The sequence below is a fragment of the Sapajus apella genome, unplaced genomic scaffold (assembly GCF_009761245.1).
Source record: "Sapajus apella isolate SASKATOON/1434 unplaced genomic scaffold, GSC_monkey_1.0 scaffold81, whole genome shotgun sequence".
Classification (NCBI taxonomy): domain Eukaryota; kingdom Metazoa; phylum Chordata; class Mammalia; order Primates; family Cebidae; genus Sapajus; species Sapajus apella.
In genome coordinates this window covers 1,997,573-2,017,180 of record NW_022437021.1, presented here as the reverse complement: position 1 = coordinate 2,017,180, position 19,608 = coordinate 1,997,573, and the positions used below count along the sequence as shown (strand labels likewise).

The 19,608-nt window shown below is 36.5% G+C and overlaps 1 protein-coding gene, 1 long non-coding RNA gene and 1 pseudogene across 18 annotated transcripts in view; all 3 read left to right on the top strand.

Moving 5' to 3' along the window:
• Positions 1–19,608, top strand: part of PPP1R9A (protein phosphatase 1 regulatory subunit 9A) — a 344,292-nt gene that overhangs the window by 311,169 nt on the left and 13,515 nt on the right. For 14 of the 17 annotated variants that reach the window (XM_032252907.1, XM_032252911.1, XM_032252915.1 and 11 more), the window contains 4 exons: positions 8,426–8,583; positions 9,076–9,376; positions 13,812–13,899; positions 13,997–14,080. In XM_032252907.1, the coding sequence (XP_032108798.1) occupies positions 8,426–8,583; positions 9,076–9,376; positions 13,812–13,899; positions 13,997–14,080 (631 nt within the window). The remainder of the gene's footprint in view (positions 1–8,425; positions 8,584–9,075; positions 9,377–13,811; positions 13,900–13,996; positions 14,081–19,608) is intronic. The other 3 variants (XM_032252919.1, XM_032252921.1, XM_032252920.1) reach the window with 1 other exon arrangement.
• Positions 9,383–12,805, top strand: LOC116533269. The gene is made up of 2 exons (XR_004261183.1): positions 9,383–10,858; positions 10,905–12,805. It is a non-coding gene; the product is annotated as an uncharacterized LOC116533269 (long non-coding RNA).
• LOC116533377 lies at positions 16,145–16,240 on the top strand (annotated as a pseudogene).

The window sequence follows — 19,608 nt, the reverse complement described above, 5'->3', positions numbered from 1 at the left end:
TCACCTGAGATCAAGAGTTCAAGACCAGCTTGGCCAACATGGAGAACCCCATCTCTACTAAAAATACAAAAATTAGCTGGGCCTGGTGGTGGGCACCTGTAATCCCAGCTACTCGGGAGGCTAAGGTGGGAGAATCACCTGAACCCAGGAGGCGGAGGTTCCCATGAGCCAAGATGGTGCCCCTGCATTCCAGCCTGGGACAAAGTGAGACTCTGACTCAAAAAAAAGGATATCTAAAGTTGCTTTAAGACTAAACACAATGTTACTTTGTCAGAATGAACTTTAACTTAGTAATTTTCTGTTCATTTTAGGAAAAGTGGGCTACTTTATTTTGGCTTTTGAATTTTATTGGCCTTTAATAGATCAAGAAAGATTATGATCTTTTATAAGTAAAGATCATTTTAACCTAAATGTGGGTAATTTATTTTCAAGGAAGCTTCAGAACACTGCTGCATTCCAAATTATTTCTTACATTTAGACATATGGTCTGGTTCAGCATGAAATTTTAATTCTAGATTAAATATAGTTATGCTAAGATAAAATTGACTAGGCTGGAAAATCGGGTAGAGGGATTTAAAAGCATGAAGGGGAAGACACTACCCAGTGTGATTTGTATATAACATGTTGACCTGGGCTCCTGTATAGTTTTTAAGGGGGCCACAGTGTTCACGTAAGGTGCCTAACAGCCAAGAGGAAAACATGACCAGTCACAGAGGTTGAAGCATCTGTAAAGTTAAAGCTGAACAGTTGAACAGTTATTTAGTACCAGAAAATTCTGCTCTGTGTATGGTTCTGAAAATTATGCCAACCATATTATTTCAGTAGTTCGAGTATCAAGGTCAGTCAGGTATGACTGAATTCCTTTAGGTAGACACAAAATAATTCTGTTTTAATACTATACAGTAATCATGTCTAAGACCTAGAGGAAATAAATTTACTTACAAGGAAACCAAAGAGACATTAGAACACAGGTACACCAAAAAAGACTGTTGCTTGTGAGTTTTTGATGACACTGAGGGTATTTTTGAACATTGAAAAAGTCATTCGGGTATTAATTTTTGGTTTTAAGTTAATGTTTGATTTATTCAAGTTACATTATCCAAAACCTAATTCTTTAAATTTTTTAATTTGTGAAAATCATTAAGGGATTTTTAATATTTAGTTTATTTACAAACTTTATTAACTATTTCCAAGCTTAACTAATGAAACGCCTGTAAACATTTAACAATACATTTACAAATTTGTAATATTCCATTTTCTGTTAAGTACTATTACTGGGAAACTGACAGTCTTTGCAAGTATTTAAAAATTCTTACACATCTATTATATTACACTTCCAAGGATTGTAAACCTTAAGTTTTCTTATATTTTCTAATGCTTTATATAACAAAATCTTTCTGTGATTAAAAAATAGTTTCCTTTTTAGGAAAATAACTATCATCTTCGGTAACTGAGTTTACTTTCTATAAGAGGCGCACGATCTGAATTCTTCCTATATTAATTAATGCTGTTGTGTCACAATATGTAATGGGAGGGTACCTACTTAGCATGTTTGGGGTTACCTAATACCCAGAGATTTTGATTATCTGATTAGATTATAGGCAACCCTGAATGAAAACACAGGATCTCTTTTATTGTTGCCATATCAAAGTCACTACAATGTCAATGTCAAGAAGAGGACATTCACATATCCTACCTTCTGTGACCCAAGTTATGCACGTGATGTCATAGTTCTACTCTTAGATGCCTGCAGTCCCCAACCAGTTTGTCATTTGATTAGATTTTTCTATTTCCCTGGCTTTTAGGTTATGCAGATCTCTTTTCTATCAGAATCTAAAAACATCTGACACTGAAAGAACCCTGAGATATTTAAATGCCTTTCCCTGTGGTCCAAATCCAAATTCCATATCCTTTCATTGTCTAGAATCAAGCAACTTTTACAAGTGTTTCAAATGATATTTGATAGCAGTTAGGACATTTCCTATGGTTTTTTCTGGCTAATAGTCACTACCTTTCCAGGTGGTCTAGCAGTGTTACGGAAGAGTTGTTTTTGATATGTGGATAACAGAATTTAAACCTCTCCACCCACTGAAAACAGGAGTGTAGGCTGATCATAAACTGAAGAAGACTATGTTAGATGTCAGATTGTACTAGAGAAGCACTACACCAAAACATATAACCAACTTACGTTTCAAAGGCTATACAGATAGTTTTGAGATTACATGTATTGACAAAAAACCTAAAAAAGGAATTTCTTAATATTCTTCCAATGATTAGCAAATTAAGTGTATAGTTCATAAAACAATAAGCTCAGGCCAAGTTAGAAGATTAGAAAATAGCAGTAATCTTCTGCTTATTCTGGAATTATTGAAAGATACACTTCCTCCATAACCATGTCTAATTCAGTACATCTTCCTCATAGAATACTAAAATGAAGTAATAACTAAAAGCTAAGCCATAGGCCTTAGGCCAAATTTCCTGGCAATTAGTAGGGTAGCAAGTCAGGCAAACAACCACCACACATGTAATGAAAGAGCACAGCCTTCTCACATGGAGAGGGCTAATAGTCATGCAGATTTTAACAAAGTTCCCTGCGCTATATCAACATGTGGAGAAACTGAGTCCTAGGGCACCATATATTTAAGAGAAAATTATTAAATATATGTTTTTTTCTATTTTTATTTTAACTCCACAAGTAATACATAAATGTAATCAATTGCAAAATATAATACCAAATTTTTTAACATTACAAATAAGATTAAAATACCCTTTGACCAACATCCCCTAATCTAACACCTTCTTTAGAAGTAACCACTAGTATTAGTAGGAAGTATATCTTTCCAGTTTTTCTATGCAACTATATGCATATGTTTACCACTATAAAATGTATTTTGTGTTAATGTTTACTTAATGTTTTAAATGAGTGTACATGTTGTTCTGCAACTTGCTTTACCCACTTAATATCTTGCTAATCTCTTTATAAAGATATTTTTGAGTGCTTATTATGTACCACTCTTCTAAGCACCTTTATATCTATTAATGCATATAATCTTCATGGCAATATAGTCATTATGTTTTGTTATTACGACTGTTGTGCCATTGAGGATCCTAAGGGACAGAGGTTAGATAAATTGCCCAATTTAATGGGAAAGCCGCTTGTTCTGAATTCTATTCAAGGAACAACTCCAGGTCTACTCTCATGGTAACTGTTTTACAGTTCCTCTCTGAGATATATAAACCTACCTCCTGAAGGCAATATCTATTAACCCAAATCCAAGCGGGCTCCCTTTTTATGAACTTGCAGTGACTGCAAATGATAGGCAGATACTGTTCAAGATTTAAAATGCCACCAAGTGCCTCATGATGCTCCGCACCTCTGTTGATAATAGCACAGGCGAGGCAGTGTGATGGCATGAGATATGGCGGTTTCTGAGCGGATTAGTGCACATAACTGTGCGGAGCAGACCCCATTGTTATGCTGCTCCATTCCCGTAGCTCCCTTGCCGCCTATATCTGATCCATGGGCAGCATTCCATTTACGTCAAAAATAACGTCAATCTAGTGAAAAAACTGCATGACTCACACCATTACTGTAGGGAACTGGTCTCTGTGTAATATGATATATAACATCCTAATTTCATACAGCATTTTTCATAACAGCTGCTAAAATCATCAAATCCATTAAATTCTTTTAAAGGATCCAATTTGAAGCAGTATTGAAAATAGTCTTAAAATGCAGGTATAGAGTGGAGTCCCGCTCACTCAAAACTCCTCTGTCATTAGCTACTTCATATCTTCCGTGTATTTATCTGTCCATATTTACTGATTCACCTGAGTCTTCTCCTGTTCTATATTTCTAGCTGTATTGAGTCAGAGGTAGGCTATTTCAGAGACTGGAGGGTCTGAAAAAAATAGATAAGAAAGCAGAAGAGGAAAAGGAAGTTTTCCACTGATGCTTATGGACAACAGAACGAGGGGCACTAGAGAAAAGAGGGAAAGAAAGAACTGAGGTCTTGGGCTGATGAAAGCAGTATGATATTATTGACTAAAATACCTGTAGAAAATGAATGACAATGAGAGAGCATGGCCACCTAAGCCTTTATATCTAGCAGCACATAACTTAGAAACACTGAGCCAGTTGATTTTCCCTGCCACACTGCCATTCATAAAACTAACAGCTTTTTCTGTTTGTAAGAATTTTATTTCTTGGATATATGTAAAGCCAAAAAAAAAAAAAAAATCCCTCAGTGTTGGGGGTTTTTGTTTCCTCTGATACTATATACTTCTGCAAGTTTGCAAAGTTAGCCCTTGACATGTATTTTTGTTTGGGAACATAAAGTAGGACCAAAAAGAGGATCCAAAGAAGGCAGAAATATGTGGAATTTACTTCCAGACTGGAGAGTGACCTTCCAGAAGGAGCATAGGCTTCTGAAGCCTATGCACTATTCAGTCTCTGCCACAGATTAACTGTGTGGTACAAGTTAGTACACAAATTGCCCTTCTTTGAGCCTCAGTTTTCTTACATGAAAAATAAGCTTAGACCAGAATCCCAAGGTTCTTTTGAGTTGCAATATTATGATTTTTGTATTACATGTTGTAAAAAGAGTATGTGATGCTCAGTCACCCTTCTGGTTACTTCCAGCGGCACAAATCTTGTACGTTTTCCTTCCGTGTGTACACACATGTCCTCTGATATTATTAAGGGGGGACGTATTACATGCAGTGTCTTTGGTAGGTGCTTCTTATGGACAGCATTCCTTCCAGCTTTCTTCTGATGTAAGTGCTATTAAGGAAAAAGTTTTCAACTCCATCCCATTTTTCTGGTTCTGTTAAAAAAAAATTTTAGGATGGAATGTAAATTACTGATTCATAATCCGTGAATCACTGCAATAAAGTAGCTCTGTGATATTTGCTTTCAGACCTTCAAAAATTGTTAATTGCATACAATGTGTTGTTGGCCACTTGGGTAATGGATTTAAGGCACAGCTTTTTAGATTCCAGCTAACAGCATCTTTAATAGATATAATTTCATGTGTGCACTCAAGCAGTTTTTACCTAGTCAGCTGATGTTAAAGCGGATACACCAGATTGCCATTTTTGGGTTGTCTGACACAAGCACCAGGCAAATTACTGAATAGTAATAGAGCCAGGAGTCCGAGAGTAAGTTTTCTGCACTATTAAACCCTGATAATGAGTTGTTCTGATTTTCTCTCACTTTATTCGTTCAACCCCCATTAATGGAGTACCTATTGCAGTCATGGATATTGGGTGCCATGCCAGGTCTTCAGGGCCAGCATTCTATTGCAAAAGAACCATGTTTACAAAAGTGGAGTGAGATTCTTCCTTGGGTCTTTTTGTCACTGAGTAGCTAAAGCTGTTATTAATCTAACCAGACAAAAAAAATATATCATCCAGGAAATAATTTACACTATAGTTTTCAATGTGTCATCCTTTTTATTTTTATGTTCTCTAACATATACAGAAGATTAATGATAATATTTCACATGTAGCCTGTTGGAGAAGTGAGTTTCCTGGACTAGTCACATCATATATGATTTTATAACCCAAAAACACCAAACAGCAATGGCATTAAAATCTTAAAACGGGAGCTTTATCAATACTAGCTAAATCATAGTGGATAGCCTAGTCGCCTGGAAATCAAAACACTAGAATAATCATGGTAGCTCATTAATTAGTTATGTAAATGAAGGCATGCTACTCAAGTTCTCTGAGCTTCAGAAGAGAAAAAAAAATACTTGATTGGTATCTCACGGGGCTGTTGTAAGGAACAAATGAGACAGAGTATGTGGTATGCTTTGTATTGTAGAGCATACAATCCAAATATGAACTAGATAAGGCATCAAACGTGTTTGTACTACATACAGTGTTTCTAATTATATTATAGCTTTTATCTATGTGATGTTCCACATTTTATGTGTAAACAAGAGCTTATAAGGTTGACTTTCTTCCAATTATCACAACTAATGAACTCTTAATGGGCAGCTACAAATGTAGATTTTATCAGAAAGAGGAAATTAAAGTGATCAAGGAATTATTTTTTTTCTCCCCTGACACATAAAAAGTAAAGAGACTACTAATTAGAAAATATTTAGCTGTTCTTTTTAAGTACTTGAATGATCTGAATTTTCTGAGTATTCATTCTTCATTCAGGTATAGGAAATGAAAAGTCATACCTTCTCTAAATATTATCATTCAATGGCTGTATTTACTGTGCAAAATGTAGTTAATTTTATTTGTTAGAGGCATATACTAAGTGCTAGATTTCATAGGTAAGAGAGGCACAAAGTGAGGTACTTCCTTCCTTTGGTTTTGTAATAGAGCGTATTTAGAGCACATCTAGAATAATGCTGTAAAAAGGAATTGCCTGGGCTAATAATAGTATCAGAAGTTGTTTTATTCTGTTAATACAAGTACATAATAATTTTCTGCAACTCAGTTATTTGCACTCAATTATTTTTTTTTGAAGTTTATTCCTTTTTTTATTTTTTTTACTTTTAATTGCATTTTAGGTTTTGGGGTACATGTGAAGAACATACAAGATTGTTGCTTAGGTACACACATGGCAGTGTGATTTGCTGCCTTCCTCCCCTTCACCTATATCTGGCATTTCTCCCCATGCTATCTCTTCCCACCTCCCCACCCCCCCGACCCGCCCCCATTTCCCCCCCCAACAGACCCCAGTGTGTAGTGCTCCCCTCCCTATGTCCATGTGTTCTCATTGTTCAACGCCCGCCTGTGAGTGAGAACATGTGGCGTTTGATTTTCTGCCCTTGTGTCAGTTTGCTGAGAATGATGGTTTCCAGGTTCATCCATGTCCCTACAAAGGACACGAACTTATCATTTTTGATGGCTGCATAATATTCCATGGTGTATATGTACCACATTTTCCCTGTCCAGTCTATCATCGATGGGTATTTGGGTTGGTTCCAGGTCTTTGCTATTGTAAACAGTGCTGCAGTGAACATTCGTGTGCATGTGCCCTTATAGTAGAATGATTTATAATCCTTTGGATATATACCCAGTAATGGGATTGTTGGGTCAAATGGAATTTCTATTTCTAGGTCCTTAAGGAATCGCCACGCTGTCTTCCACAATGGTTGAACTAATTTACACTCCCACCAACAGTGTAAAAGTGTTCTTATTTCTCCACATCCTCTCCAGCATCTGTTGTCTCCAGATTTTTTAATGATTGCCTTGCACTCAATTATTAATTCCTTGAACATGACTTCAGCTAATAACTGCCACTCTAAAAGTGTAAAATAGGATTAATGACCAAACTCCTTTATTTCTAAGGAGTGAAAGGAGTAGTAGTAGCATTTCAAATAAATTCCACCAGAGAGTACTTTTCCTTAATCAATATCTAGGTATATTCATGGGTACCTCTTCTTTAAAATGTTAACTTTTGGGTTCTACTTAAAATCTGGGTAGCAAAATTAAAGGTAGTAAGAGCCAGGCTAAAGAGGACTACATTGGATTCTCTCTGTGGCCTTTACTATAAATAGTTCATTTTCTTTATGTCTCACTTTACTCTTTTTTTTTTTTCTTTTTCTTTTAGTCTTATTATTTAAAGACTTAAACATTTACCCTTCGAAAAATCAGTGTCGTTTCTGGTGGGGAGAGAAGGTATTCAGAGAGATGAGTCAGAGGCACATACAAATAACTTATATGAAGTTAGAAGTTAATGAAAGAAAAGGAAATGTTTATCCTACTCCATCCACAATACTAGTAAACTAAGTATTTATTTTAACTATTTGTTTCCTCATTTGTTACCCAGACCTTGTTTTATTTCCCCAGCTACCATAAATTTGCTGACAAGGTAAATTCTTACAGGATTCAAAAAGGGACAGGTAGATTTTCAGAAACTGTTTGGGGTTGAAAAAATATATATTAAAATGAAAATGGTATAGTACCTGAAGACTACTAGTAAATTTTGCTACAGTAAATTTATGATAGTTACCTTCTTTTTCCTGTAGTTGAACTGGAAACCTGACTTCTGTAGGTTTTTTAGTCCTTGGTTTCTCTCCTTGGTTTTGAGCAATCTCAACTTATGATACACCTTCCTCTTGTATCTTTGGTCATCTGACTCCCCAATATGCATACACATAAATAATCAATACAAATTAGCACTCTTTATAATTATGTTGCAGGAAGAGTGTATACTTTTTGGATGTTAGATTTTTTTTAGTGCCTTCATCATCTTTAGTGTTGGTTTCTTCCTGTGACTTTGTATATTCCTCCTAAGTCCCAGTGATTTCTTGGTTATTTCTTGGTTACAGGCTGTCATGGTGATCCCCTGTTTCTTACCTAATGTTACTGGTTACCTTGAGATTTTATCAGTGTCTGTGGTCTCTTCATCAGTTCTCTCCAAAGGTTTCTCTCACTGATTATCTTACAATATTCTTAGACTTGAATGAAGCAGTCCCAGAGACAGAGCGCCTGGATTCAAAAGCACTAAAAACTCGAGCCCAGCTCTCCGTGAAGAACAGACGCCAGAGGCCTTCTAGGACAAGACTGTATGATAGTGTTAGTTCCACAGATGGGGAGGACAGTCTAGAGAGAAAGGTGAGCACCCCTGACCATTTTCTGATTCGTAGTGTTAGAGTGTATCCAGCTTATTGAAGATTATTTTTCTGCAGTCAGAGTCTGTGTCCTAGTTGGAAGCAGCTAGAATAGTTCACGTCTTTGTCTACTGAATTCTTTATATTGTTGTAATTCAAGATATTTTCTCTATTCATTCAATGAACTAACCAAGAGCATTATCCATACTGTCATATTTCATGATGGTGCTTTTGATATTCAATTGTTGGTTTTACTTAGTGGGAAATAATGAATGTACAAGTAATTGTTTCTTTAGGTCTTAGGTATATGTATTAGTGATGATGTTAATACGGTGAATTGTTATGAACTATGCATTCTCATCTTTAAATCAACAAAAACAAAAACTGGTTTATATGGGAATTCACTAATAAGAGATTGGTCTTATTTCAAAGTAAGTATTGCATAGACCTGATACTCCAGTGGCATAATGTTCCTTATAATCTCTTATACCAACAGCCTTCAAACAGTTTCTATAACCACATGCATATTACCAAATTACTTCCACCTAAGGGTTTGAGAACTTCTTCTCCAGAATCAGATTCTGGTGTTCCACCCCTCACCCCAGTGGCTAGCAATGTGCCCTTCTCGTCTGACCACATAGCTGAATTTCAAGAAGAACCACTGGACCCAGAAATGGGGCCTCTCTCCTCTATGTGGGGAGACACTTCACTCTTTTCTACTTCAAAGTCTGATCATGATATAGAAGAATCTCCTTGCCACCACCAAGCCACCAACAAGAAAATATTACAAGAAAAAGGTATTGTTAATTTTTTGTCTGATTTCTTAACACTTCAGCTTGTGCTGTATAAAAATGACTTTTTCTCATAATAATAAGTCATAATCATTTGTCTTCTCATAGCTAATAATTCATATTACTTTCTTTTTATGTTATAGGATAAGAGAAACAACCCCTTCATGTATTTTAGTTTAGTTTAGTTTTTTTTCTTTTCCTACCTGGTTCAGTATATTTATCTCTTCAACTCTCTACAAGTTCACTACTAAAGGGGGTTCTTCAGGGGAGTGGGGCAGCCCAGAGTTTCAACAAACACTAACATAGTCATATAAAAAAATAGAGAGAGCAATTTTGTAGAATAGCAGCCCAGAGTTTCAGTAAACACTAACTAGTCATATAGGAAAAAAATATGAAGATCAGAGTAACACAGACATATAATTGATGCTTAATAATGTTCTTGGATGAATTGCTAATATATTTCTCCATGTAACCAGTGTAGACCTTCTAGAAGAGGGGTAATCAACCAAATGCAGTCTCCACCTGCTTTTGTAATTGAAGTTTTATGAGAGTACAGTCACACTTTTTTACTTACATACTGTCTACTTTCATGCTAGAGTAGCAGAGTTGAGTCACTGTGACAGAGACTGTATATCTTACAAACCTAAAATGTTTACTCTCTGGCCTCTGACAGATAAAGAAAGCTTCCTCATGACTGGTCTAGAAGTATGTTTTCTTCAACATTGCTGGATAAACTCTGAAAAGGGCTTAATCATTAATTGCCATTTATCTAGAATTTTTTTAAAGTATTATACCATTACTTTTGGTCTATCAAGTTACCACAAAGATTATTATATTATAGCCATATTTGGTTGCAGGCTTGAGGATAGGGCTCTGGTTACCCTAATAGGAGTTGGCTGTTTTCTGAATTGTGTCAACACCACATTTACAAGTCATCATTTTTTTTTTTTTCATATCTTAGGAACATCAGTAGAAACTGGGATGGAAAAGTCCCATTATAACTGGCTAAATGAGAATCATCTAACTGAATGTCAAATTAGAGGAGTAAAATATTTTTTTCTTGAGATTTGTAAAACAGGTTATATGGAAGTAGAAGGCATGAAAATATTTTCCTCATTTCTATTCTGTAAGCAACCCAGTACTAAAATTTTGGTCCCGAGGTTTACACAGCACTGGGCCTTTGTTCAGTCAAGTTTTAAGTAGAGTAAATTGAGCACTATCCATTTTCTACTCACAGCTACTAGAGATTATTCTAATTTCTTGTGTGGTTAATAACACATTATTTTACCCAGACGATGTCTTCAAAAATATGCACTGGATCAATGTCCTAGTAAATAGAACCTGGCTTTTTAAAAGCTTTACAGGATTTATTTCATATTAAAGGCATTGGGCCTCTGCAAGTATAGATAGAGTACAATTATATCAATGCTCAGAAGAGAGAGAGGTTGTATCCAGCTGGGGTTGGTAAAAAAAAATTTGTCCAATGAAGTGCAATTAGAATAGTCATCAAAGCACTTAAGGAAAAAAAGGGTAGGTAAGGAAAGTATAGAAGGTAAAGTGATGTCATTAACAGAGACAGGCACACATAATATGATTTAAAGGAACAAGGCAATTGCAGCCTGGCTGAAGCAGTTTGCTTATGCAGGGTAGAGTGATTACACACAAAAGTGAGCAGGTAGGTTAGGTATATAGCTTTAGAATTTAAACATCTTAGATAACTTACCATATTACTAAGAAAGCACAAGAAGTTTAAGCAGAGGAATAAAAAGGAAAAGACACCAGGTATGGAAAAGCTGAGTTAGGAGACCCTGTGAGTTATGCCTTCTAAAGAGGACCAGCAGACAGTGACAGGAAAGAATGATACAAGGGATACAAGGAGCCTTGAGACATACATTGACTAGGTCACAGGGAAGAAAGTGAAGCAAAACTATCATGGGCTTCATACCTCAGAACATATGTTCTTGTCATTAACAGAAAATAGGAAATTACGAACATGATGGAGGAAATAGGATTAACTCATTTTTTCTAACAGAGGAGGTCATGAGCTCAAGAGAGAGGTCAGGGCTGCGAGGTAGATTTGGGAGTCCCCATTATAAAGGAAGAGATAGTCAAGTATCTTATTACAGCGAGATTAAGGAGATGCAGTCCAGTAAAAGACCTTAGGATTTAGCAATCAGGAGATCATTTACTACCTTTGAAAATGAAAACCAGGTTGCCACAGCTTAAAGTTGAGTCACCCAGTCTTGGGGCTCAGATGTACAATTGGTCACAAAGGTAGTATTGGAGAGATTTCAAAAAGCCTAACAGAAGTCTTACATAGAGCTAAACAAACAAAAGTGTGTGTTTCTTTTTTCCTCAAGTCATACCACTCCATTGTTGGTTTTTTTGCAGACTAGAAGTTCTGGTGTGCATTAAAGATGGATTTGATTAATTTAAAATGGGAAAGTACATTATTCCTTATTTTTAACCTCTTCAACCTTATGAAAGCATTCATTTCAGTGTTCCTGGGAACACACTTTGACAAATGTGTGAGATAATGTTGTGAGGTTGCCTAGTAGCAGGCTCTGTGATAGGCAAAATCAGGCTTTTAGTTGCGAGACGTCCAAATAAGTGGAACACTAATAGGCTACAGAGTGTTTCCATGTACATTGCCTTGGCTAGTCTTCTCACCACTCATTATAACATCTCCCAACTACCTCTAATTCAGAAAATAATTAGGCAGTCTCCTTTTAAATTTGCATAGTGCTAGCCATTAAGAGTTACTTTAGGATTGATTTGGAAGAATTTGGCACTTTCTTTTCTTCAGCTTCTATTAAGAAAATGTAAATCTTGCTTTAAAAAAAAAATCCATTAATAAAATCACCTTAGAAAGTGTTTGTGCCATGTCTATGGGTTTTTTTTTTTTTTTTTTTTAATGTGATTGTGTCACATCTGTGACAGTTTAATTCAGTTACCCAAAGAGTAATGATGCAAACATGCATAATAAATATTTGAGGCTTGAAGTGGATTTTGACACAGAATATTTCTGACTCTTATATTTCATTATGTACATTTCAATGAATTGATTATTGTAATCTGAGTATCATTAACTAAAATATGAAAAGCTCATTGCTAAAAACACCTGGAGTATTTGTCAGTGTGTCAGTGTCCTGTGCCGCTTGAGAGCTTAGAACCTAGACTCCTATCTGTGAATTGTGCATGTAGTTCATGTTTTTTAAGGGTATTGATGTGTGTTTAGAAAATTCTCTTGAAGTAAACAAAAATCATCAGCAACATTAACCTGCAAGGTTAATTGAACACTTATTTAAGGGAGCCATTCTCTTTGCACTCTGTACTAGAAAGTAGCTAGAAATTTAAAAAACATTTTAAAAGATAAGAGACAGAAAAACAGACACCAACAGAGAAGTAGGGAGGAAGAGTTTCACACACACACACACACAAACATCACATTTTAAACAGCATTTGTTAATCATCTGAGCTAATTGGATATGCTGAAACATGACGCTGATCAGTATCCTCTGCTGAGTAGTTTGGGTGGAGCCATAAGAGTTGTCTACCCTGTTTGAGATGGAACGAGTGCCACCCGTGGAATTGTTTCCCACATTGACATTGAACTCCATTTGCCAAACCTGTTTTCCTGTTGGTTTTGGCATGACTTCAAGGGTCTCCATTCCCCAGCAGCTGCCACCTTTGAGAGTCCTAGCAAAACTCAACGAGGTAGAGATCAGTCTGCTCTGAACACTGAGGAGATTTTGGCATCTTCACATTAAAGGGAGCCAGCCAAGTTGTGCTCTAACCTAACTATTAAGAAAGTCCCTTCAAAGATATAAATGTTTTGTAGCTGAGCTCCTGCTTAAGAAGTTTCCCCCATGTCCTCCCCTCCTCTGTCCCAGGACTGGCCATAGGACATTAGCAACGGAGAGCCCACAGAAGAAAACTTTGACTGATTTTCCCCCTAAATCTCCCAGACTCTCAGAGGTGATGTTCTGCAGTGGGCTTTGGAGATGTGGGAGAAGTGGGCTGGGTTCCTGTTAGAAGGCACTGCAACCCCAAGACAAGAAAGGAGTGGAGGACAGAGCCTAGGCACTTGAAGCCAAGAATTTGGAGCCAGAGAAGGAACAAAACAAAAGTCATGTTGGTCCCTACTTTGAATGCAGAGGATGATCTGATAGTGTTTATTCTCCCTTGTTCATTCCCATGCATTCGAAGCTAAAACTCTTTGTGAGGAGTGTTGAGCCTGTGTTCTACACAGGACCTCCTCTGCTTAACTGAGAGTTCCTCAGTGTAGTTATGTCTCCTATGTCGTGTAAGAAGGCATCCATTATTTCTTTTACAATTCGGGATTTAGGCAAAGCTCTTAGATTCAGAGATGCATTGACTTTTGAATTGTGACTTTAAAAATAATAATAATTGATCTTTTTCACAAATGTGTATATCCCAGATGATGCCAAAGATCCCAAATCACTAAGGGCATCCAGTTCGTTGGCGGTACAAGGAGGAAAAATTAAGCGGAAGTTTGTGGATCTGGGGTAAGCACTTCATGATGTAAAAAGAAAGCCATCTGTAAAAGGAAAATTAAAAGAGAAAATTTCAGGTTCCCCTTCTGACTGTGTACTGTCATTATAGGACGCCTTTGCGAAGGAATTCAAACAAGGGAAAGAAATGGAAAGAAAAAGAAAAAGAAGCCAGTAGGTTTTCTGCCGGTAACAGGTATGGGTGTGTGATTAATTACACATTTATTTCTATATTTAAACTTTCTGGCCCCTCTAACGTTGTTAACCAAAATCAGTGGTCTGTATCTTTGAGCTGAAGTGATATGCTGAGAATTGAGATGAAAGAAAAATTGCACTATCAGTTTATATAGGTCTTACTCCAATTATAACTCCACCTAACCTTGGGCATATCCATTGGTTCTTAATTGCAGAATTATGGCCACATGTACTGTTTCTATAACTGTTTATCTAAATATAGCATAAATATATCTACATGATACTTCAGACATAAAAAATATATTTATGTGATACTTCAGATTTTTTGCCTGGGTTAAGTCTAAAAGAATAATCATTTTGCAATTTAGTACGTTGTTGACATTCAAGATTGTCTTGTCCACATGTAAGAGTGACCACCATCTTTTGCTGGACTTGGCTATTTAATTGATTTTGTGGGCACTATCGACTATGCTTACTCTTCAATAAAGAGTTTCCCATAGAGAGTGAGCTTTGAACAGCATGTTGTCAAATTTTTCCAGTTTTCTCCTGAGATGATATAATTTTAAGCTGAGGTTTGTATGGGTAGTCAGTAAAGCATCAAGCTTTGCAGCCCAACTGCCTGGGTTTGAATCATGGCTTTCCCACTTAGAACTTTTAAATCTTGGACAAATGAATTACTCTCTGTGCCTTCATTTCCTCATGTAAAATGAGGGTAATAATAGTACCTTTCACATAAGGTCAGTGTAAGGATTCAGTGAGCTTTCATGTAAAACATTTAAAATGATAACTTATCATGTAGGAGGTATTCAAGAATAATAAAGATAACAATTTGCTGCTATTACTATTGCCTTACTATTTTTTGCAAGTTACAAAGTAGTTTTATATTTACCACTTCATTTGATCCTTATAAGATTGGGAGGGTAGATAATAATACCATACTTTGTTGATGAAGAACTTCACCTTCATAGAATTTAATTGATTTGCCCAGGGTTATTCAGCAGGCAGTTAGTGTCAGTCTGGGGCTTGTGCCTTCTATATAGATGTCTTTCCAACATATTATGCCACCTTCAGTTACTTATGCATCTAATGAGGCTTAAATTTCTTTGTGAAATTTGGAAATAGTCTCAATATCATAGACTAAGGAAGAAACAGACAAAATGCTAAAAATAAAAGACTATAAAATCATGTGGGGACCACTCTTCCACTTCATAGGTTGTCCACTGCTGTTTACTTTTCTTTTTTCTCTTTTCTGATGTATACCTTGGAGATAAATTTTACCTTCTTCTTGACATTTAAGGAAGATTGGGTGGGAGATGAGGAGAGATAATTCCCAAATTACTTATTTTTGTTAGTCTGGCTTTCCTTTATGCTGTACATTGGAAAAGAGTAGAATGCTGTCATATTGAGGACAACTGTCTCAGGAAAATAAAGGTAAACCTGAGACTATATGCAACTCAAAAGCAGTTTAACTTTGTGTGGTTTGGAAATGAGAATGGGCTACTTTGTGTGTTAAATTTAAGACTAGAAAAAAGAAATAAGCATACTCAGGGAAAAAAACAAATGATGAAACCATATGAGAGAGAGAGAGAGAGAGATGGATAAGTACACAATGGGAGAGAAACATATGTCAGAAATGACACTGTCCTTCCTTTGGTCTCTGGGCTTTGAAGACAATCACTCCCACCTTTGAGGCACCACCTGAGAGGGATGTTAAGTACCTGCAGCCAGAAAGGGGGAGAGCGTTTGATGGAATTTTGCCGTGGTAGCCAGGGATGATCACCTCCTTGTATAAATTGCAGATGAAAGTCAAGCCAATCTTGATTGTGTTGGTGAGTGCTCACCTACCTCACTATAGGCAAAACCATAGCTTGTCAAGGGCAGGTGGCCATCAGCACATTGCTTCATCACAGCTGATGCCCACTTAGAACCCACAGCTAGACTTCAAGATTGGCTGCCTAGCCACTGCTGTATTTTTAAAACTCTGGAGTACCCCTGCTTCAGCAGTCACAAATTATTGCACACATACAACACTACAAACTAGTTTCTAATTAGAATCATGATTTTGATCTTTTGTAGTTCATAAGCCTAATGATTGGGTGTTCACAGGCATGTGTGAGATATGCCTCCCTCAAACCTTGTTATGACATTGGCACAGCCAAAAAAAAATAAAATCATAGTTTTATAATTATTTGTAATTATAGTAGAATTTGGCAGGATGGAAAGGAATTCATATAATTAAAATAGAAGAACAAGGGAAGAAGAAGGACATTTTTCTCTAGCAAAAAAATAATAATTTTTGAGCTGTCATAGTAATTGGTTAACACTAATGAAATCTAATGACAGCCTATATTATTCTGTATAGATTGATAATGAGCTCAGAACCTTATAAAACCTATTCTAGGAAGAACAGAATTGCTGCCCAGTAGGAGCTTAATGCAATTGAGTTGGATTTTCAGGGCTCTGAAAGTTAGTGGGCTGTAAGCACCATCAGCTGCAGGTTCACACTACAATTGTGGGGGCCAACCGGGAATATGCGCACCATCCCTGGGACTGGGAGGCTTCCTCAGAAAAAATAGAGAAGGATCCTTGGACTGAGTAATTTTATCTTTTTGAGGCATTTCATCCAATTCTTATTAGGCTATTAAAATTCTGATGAGATCATTGGTCAGCTATAACCTTTGGCTGTTAGATTTTAAACAGGCAAAATTTTCACTGTTTGGTCTTGGCTTTAGTTTTTTCCCCTCTATAAAGAGTTTACCCTGTTGTGTTCCTTACAGATACATAATGACTCAGATACATGCACAGCATAAGACAGCCAGAGAAAATGGATGAGGCTAATAACAGTAAATAAACTCAACAAAAAAAATATTTGGTTCCATCCCTTTTCAAATAAGTGCTCAGTGCTATTGTCTTTTTTGGGGGCTTTTTTTTTTTTTTTTAGACAGTGTCTTACCCTGCTGCCCAGGCTGGAGTAAGTGGCACAATCACAGCTCATTGCAGCATTGACCCCCTGGATTCAAGTGATCCTCACAACTCAGCCTTCTGAGTAGCTGGGACTACAGGCATATGCCACTATGTCCATCCAGCTAATTTCTAAAAAGTTTTTGTAGAGATGGGGTCTTGCTATGTTGCTCAGGCTGGTGTTGAACTCCTGGGCTCAAGCAGTTCTCCTACCTCAGCTTCCCAGAGTGCTGGGATTATAGGCACAAGCCATCACACCCAGCCAACATTCTGATTTTAAACAGGCAGCATAGCAGATAACAAAAGCAGGAAACATTTAGCTGTCAGAGCTCGTTCACCCTGTAAAACATATACCAAAGGGTATAATAAAATCCTAACTTATATGCTAGAGTAAGTAGCCACTCATGTTAGTGGAACATCTACTTTGAGCTCTGTAGATATGTTTCCAGTAGAGTCACTGAATGGAAAACTCTGTGAGATGTGTGAATCTCAGATGGGGTTAGGTGATAATATGTCGAGAAAATGACAAGTGAAACAGATGGCATGCCTCTTTGGAAATGAATTTGCATTCACCTGAAAGGTGTGAACAGCAGGAAGAACACTGAGCTGGAATCCAAGTAGTAGTCCTTACTTTTCCATAGGCAAGTCTCTGAATTCCTAGGACCTTGGTTTCCCACCAAAAAATAAGTGGTTTGGGCTAACACTGCATGGCTCTAACTCCCCATTCACCTCAGTGTTGCAACCTCCAATATGGTTGCCTCTAGTAAGATAAGGCTAGTCTATATTGAGATACGTGTAGGAGAATAATGAATGCTGGACTCAAAGACTTAGTATGAACAAAAAGAACATAAAATATCAGGAGACCAACACCAGCCTGACCAATATGGTGAAAATCCATCTCTACTAAAAATACAAAAATTAGCTGGGCGTGGTGGTGCACTCCTGTGGTCCCAACTGCACAGGAGGCTGAGGGAGGAAAATCACTTGAACCTGGGAGGCAGAAGTTGCAGTGAGCCAAGATTGCACTGTGGCCTGGGTGACAAAGCAAGATTCTGTCTCAAAAAAAAAAAATCTTATTAATAATTTAATAATATTGATTACATGTCAAAATATTTTGGGTTTGGAGGGTAAATAAAATGTATTATTGTTAAAATTACTTTGCCTCTTTTTTTCATGTGGCTACTAGAAAATTTTAGTTTACAGTGTTTTCTTTTGGATAGTATTGATCTGTATGAGTCCATGAAAAATCTTTAATTTCTGCCCCATTATTCAATTGGCCTATTGAGTGAGCATATATGCATATATTGTTTATTTTCTTAATTATTTCCATTCTACTCGGTATTCCAAAATAATTTGTTTGCATGTAAAAGTACATATGTTATAGCAATATAATTTATTAAAATGTGAAGTGAATAGGGAAGAGTTAGATTAAAAAGTAAAATTATTACTTAAAATACAATATCTTCAGTAACATCTTCATAGTAAGTATCACAGTAACCTTCCAGTGAAAGATAAAAACACAATGTCAAAAGGGTTAAAAGCCTGGGTTGAAATCCCAACTCTGCCACTTATCTTCTTGGACAAGTTACCTAAACCCTCTGTATCTCAGTTTTCTCATCTATAAAATGGAGATGTAGACACACACACACACACGCCCCCCTCTTCATGTTATTGGGAGGATTGAGATGGCCCATTTACATATATTTCAAATCCTTAAATAAAAATGGCTATTTTTTTCATTGTTTAGGTTTAAAGCAGGTTTGATGGGAGGGATACAAAATGATATTCTTCTTGCGTATTTTGCTGGCAGTTTTGTTCATCCAAGGATGATTTTTGTTATATCTTGCAGAATGAATGGGCTATATGGATTATACTTCAGGCAGTCCTTCATAGGCTATTTCTCTCAAAGAGGCTTTAGATAAATCATGGCATGACAGCAAGTCTGAAATTATATCCTATGACAAGTACCTGGAGTGTAGCTCTATCCTGTTGCTGAGTAAGAGCAAAACCCCTGCTTAAGAGTCATCTGAGCTGACTGGAAACACACATTGTAGGAGAACTGATAGAGATGAGCACATGTGTGTGAATGGAAAAACACCTCATCTCTGCCTAAGGCTGGCCCAGGGAATGCAGTCATTTTCATGGAGACCTTTGAAAAATATCAGCTTAGGCTGAGTAGATTAGACTTATTCCTTATAACTGTCTGGCCCCTTTTTAGCTGCATTTATCAATTTAGTATTTAGTTTTCTATTTAAGTACAGTATGTCAAATGCCTCAAGCCTGACAAACTTACATTCTTAACAAGCAAACAATTTTCCATACTTTAAAAACCTCTTGAAAATCTATTAATATTTAACTGTAGTGACTCTAAACATCCCAATACAGTTATGAATGTGATTAGTATATCTTGTACGTTACAAAATCAAATTTAAAATGAGTTTAGATCATTAAAATGAGTTAACGTTTAAAGATAGAATCAGTGTACGCATTTCTCTTTCAGATTTATATTCATATAAATTTTCTTAAACACCTAAGCAATATATCTGTTATTCTTAAACTTAGCACTTA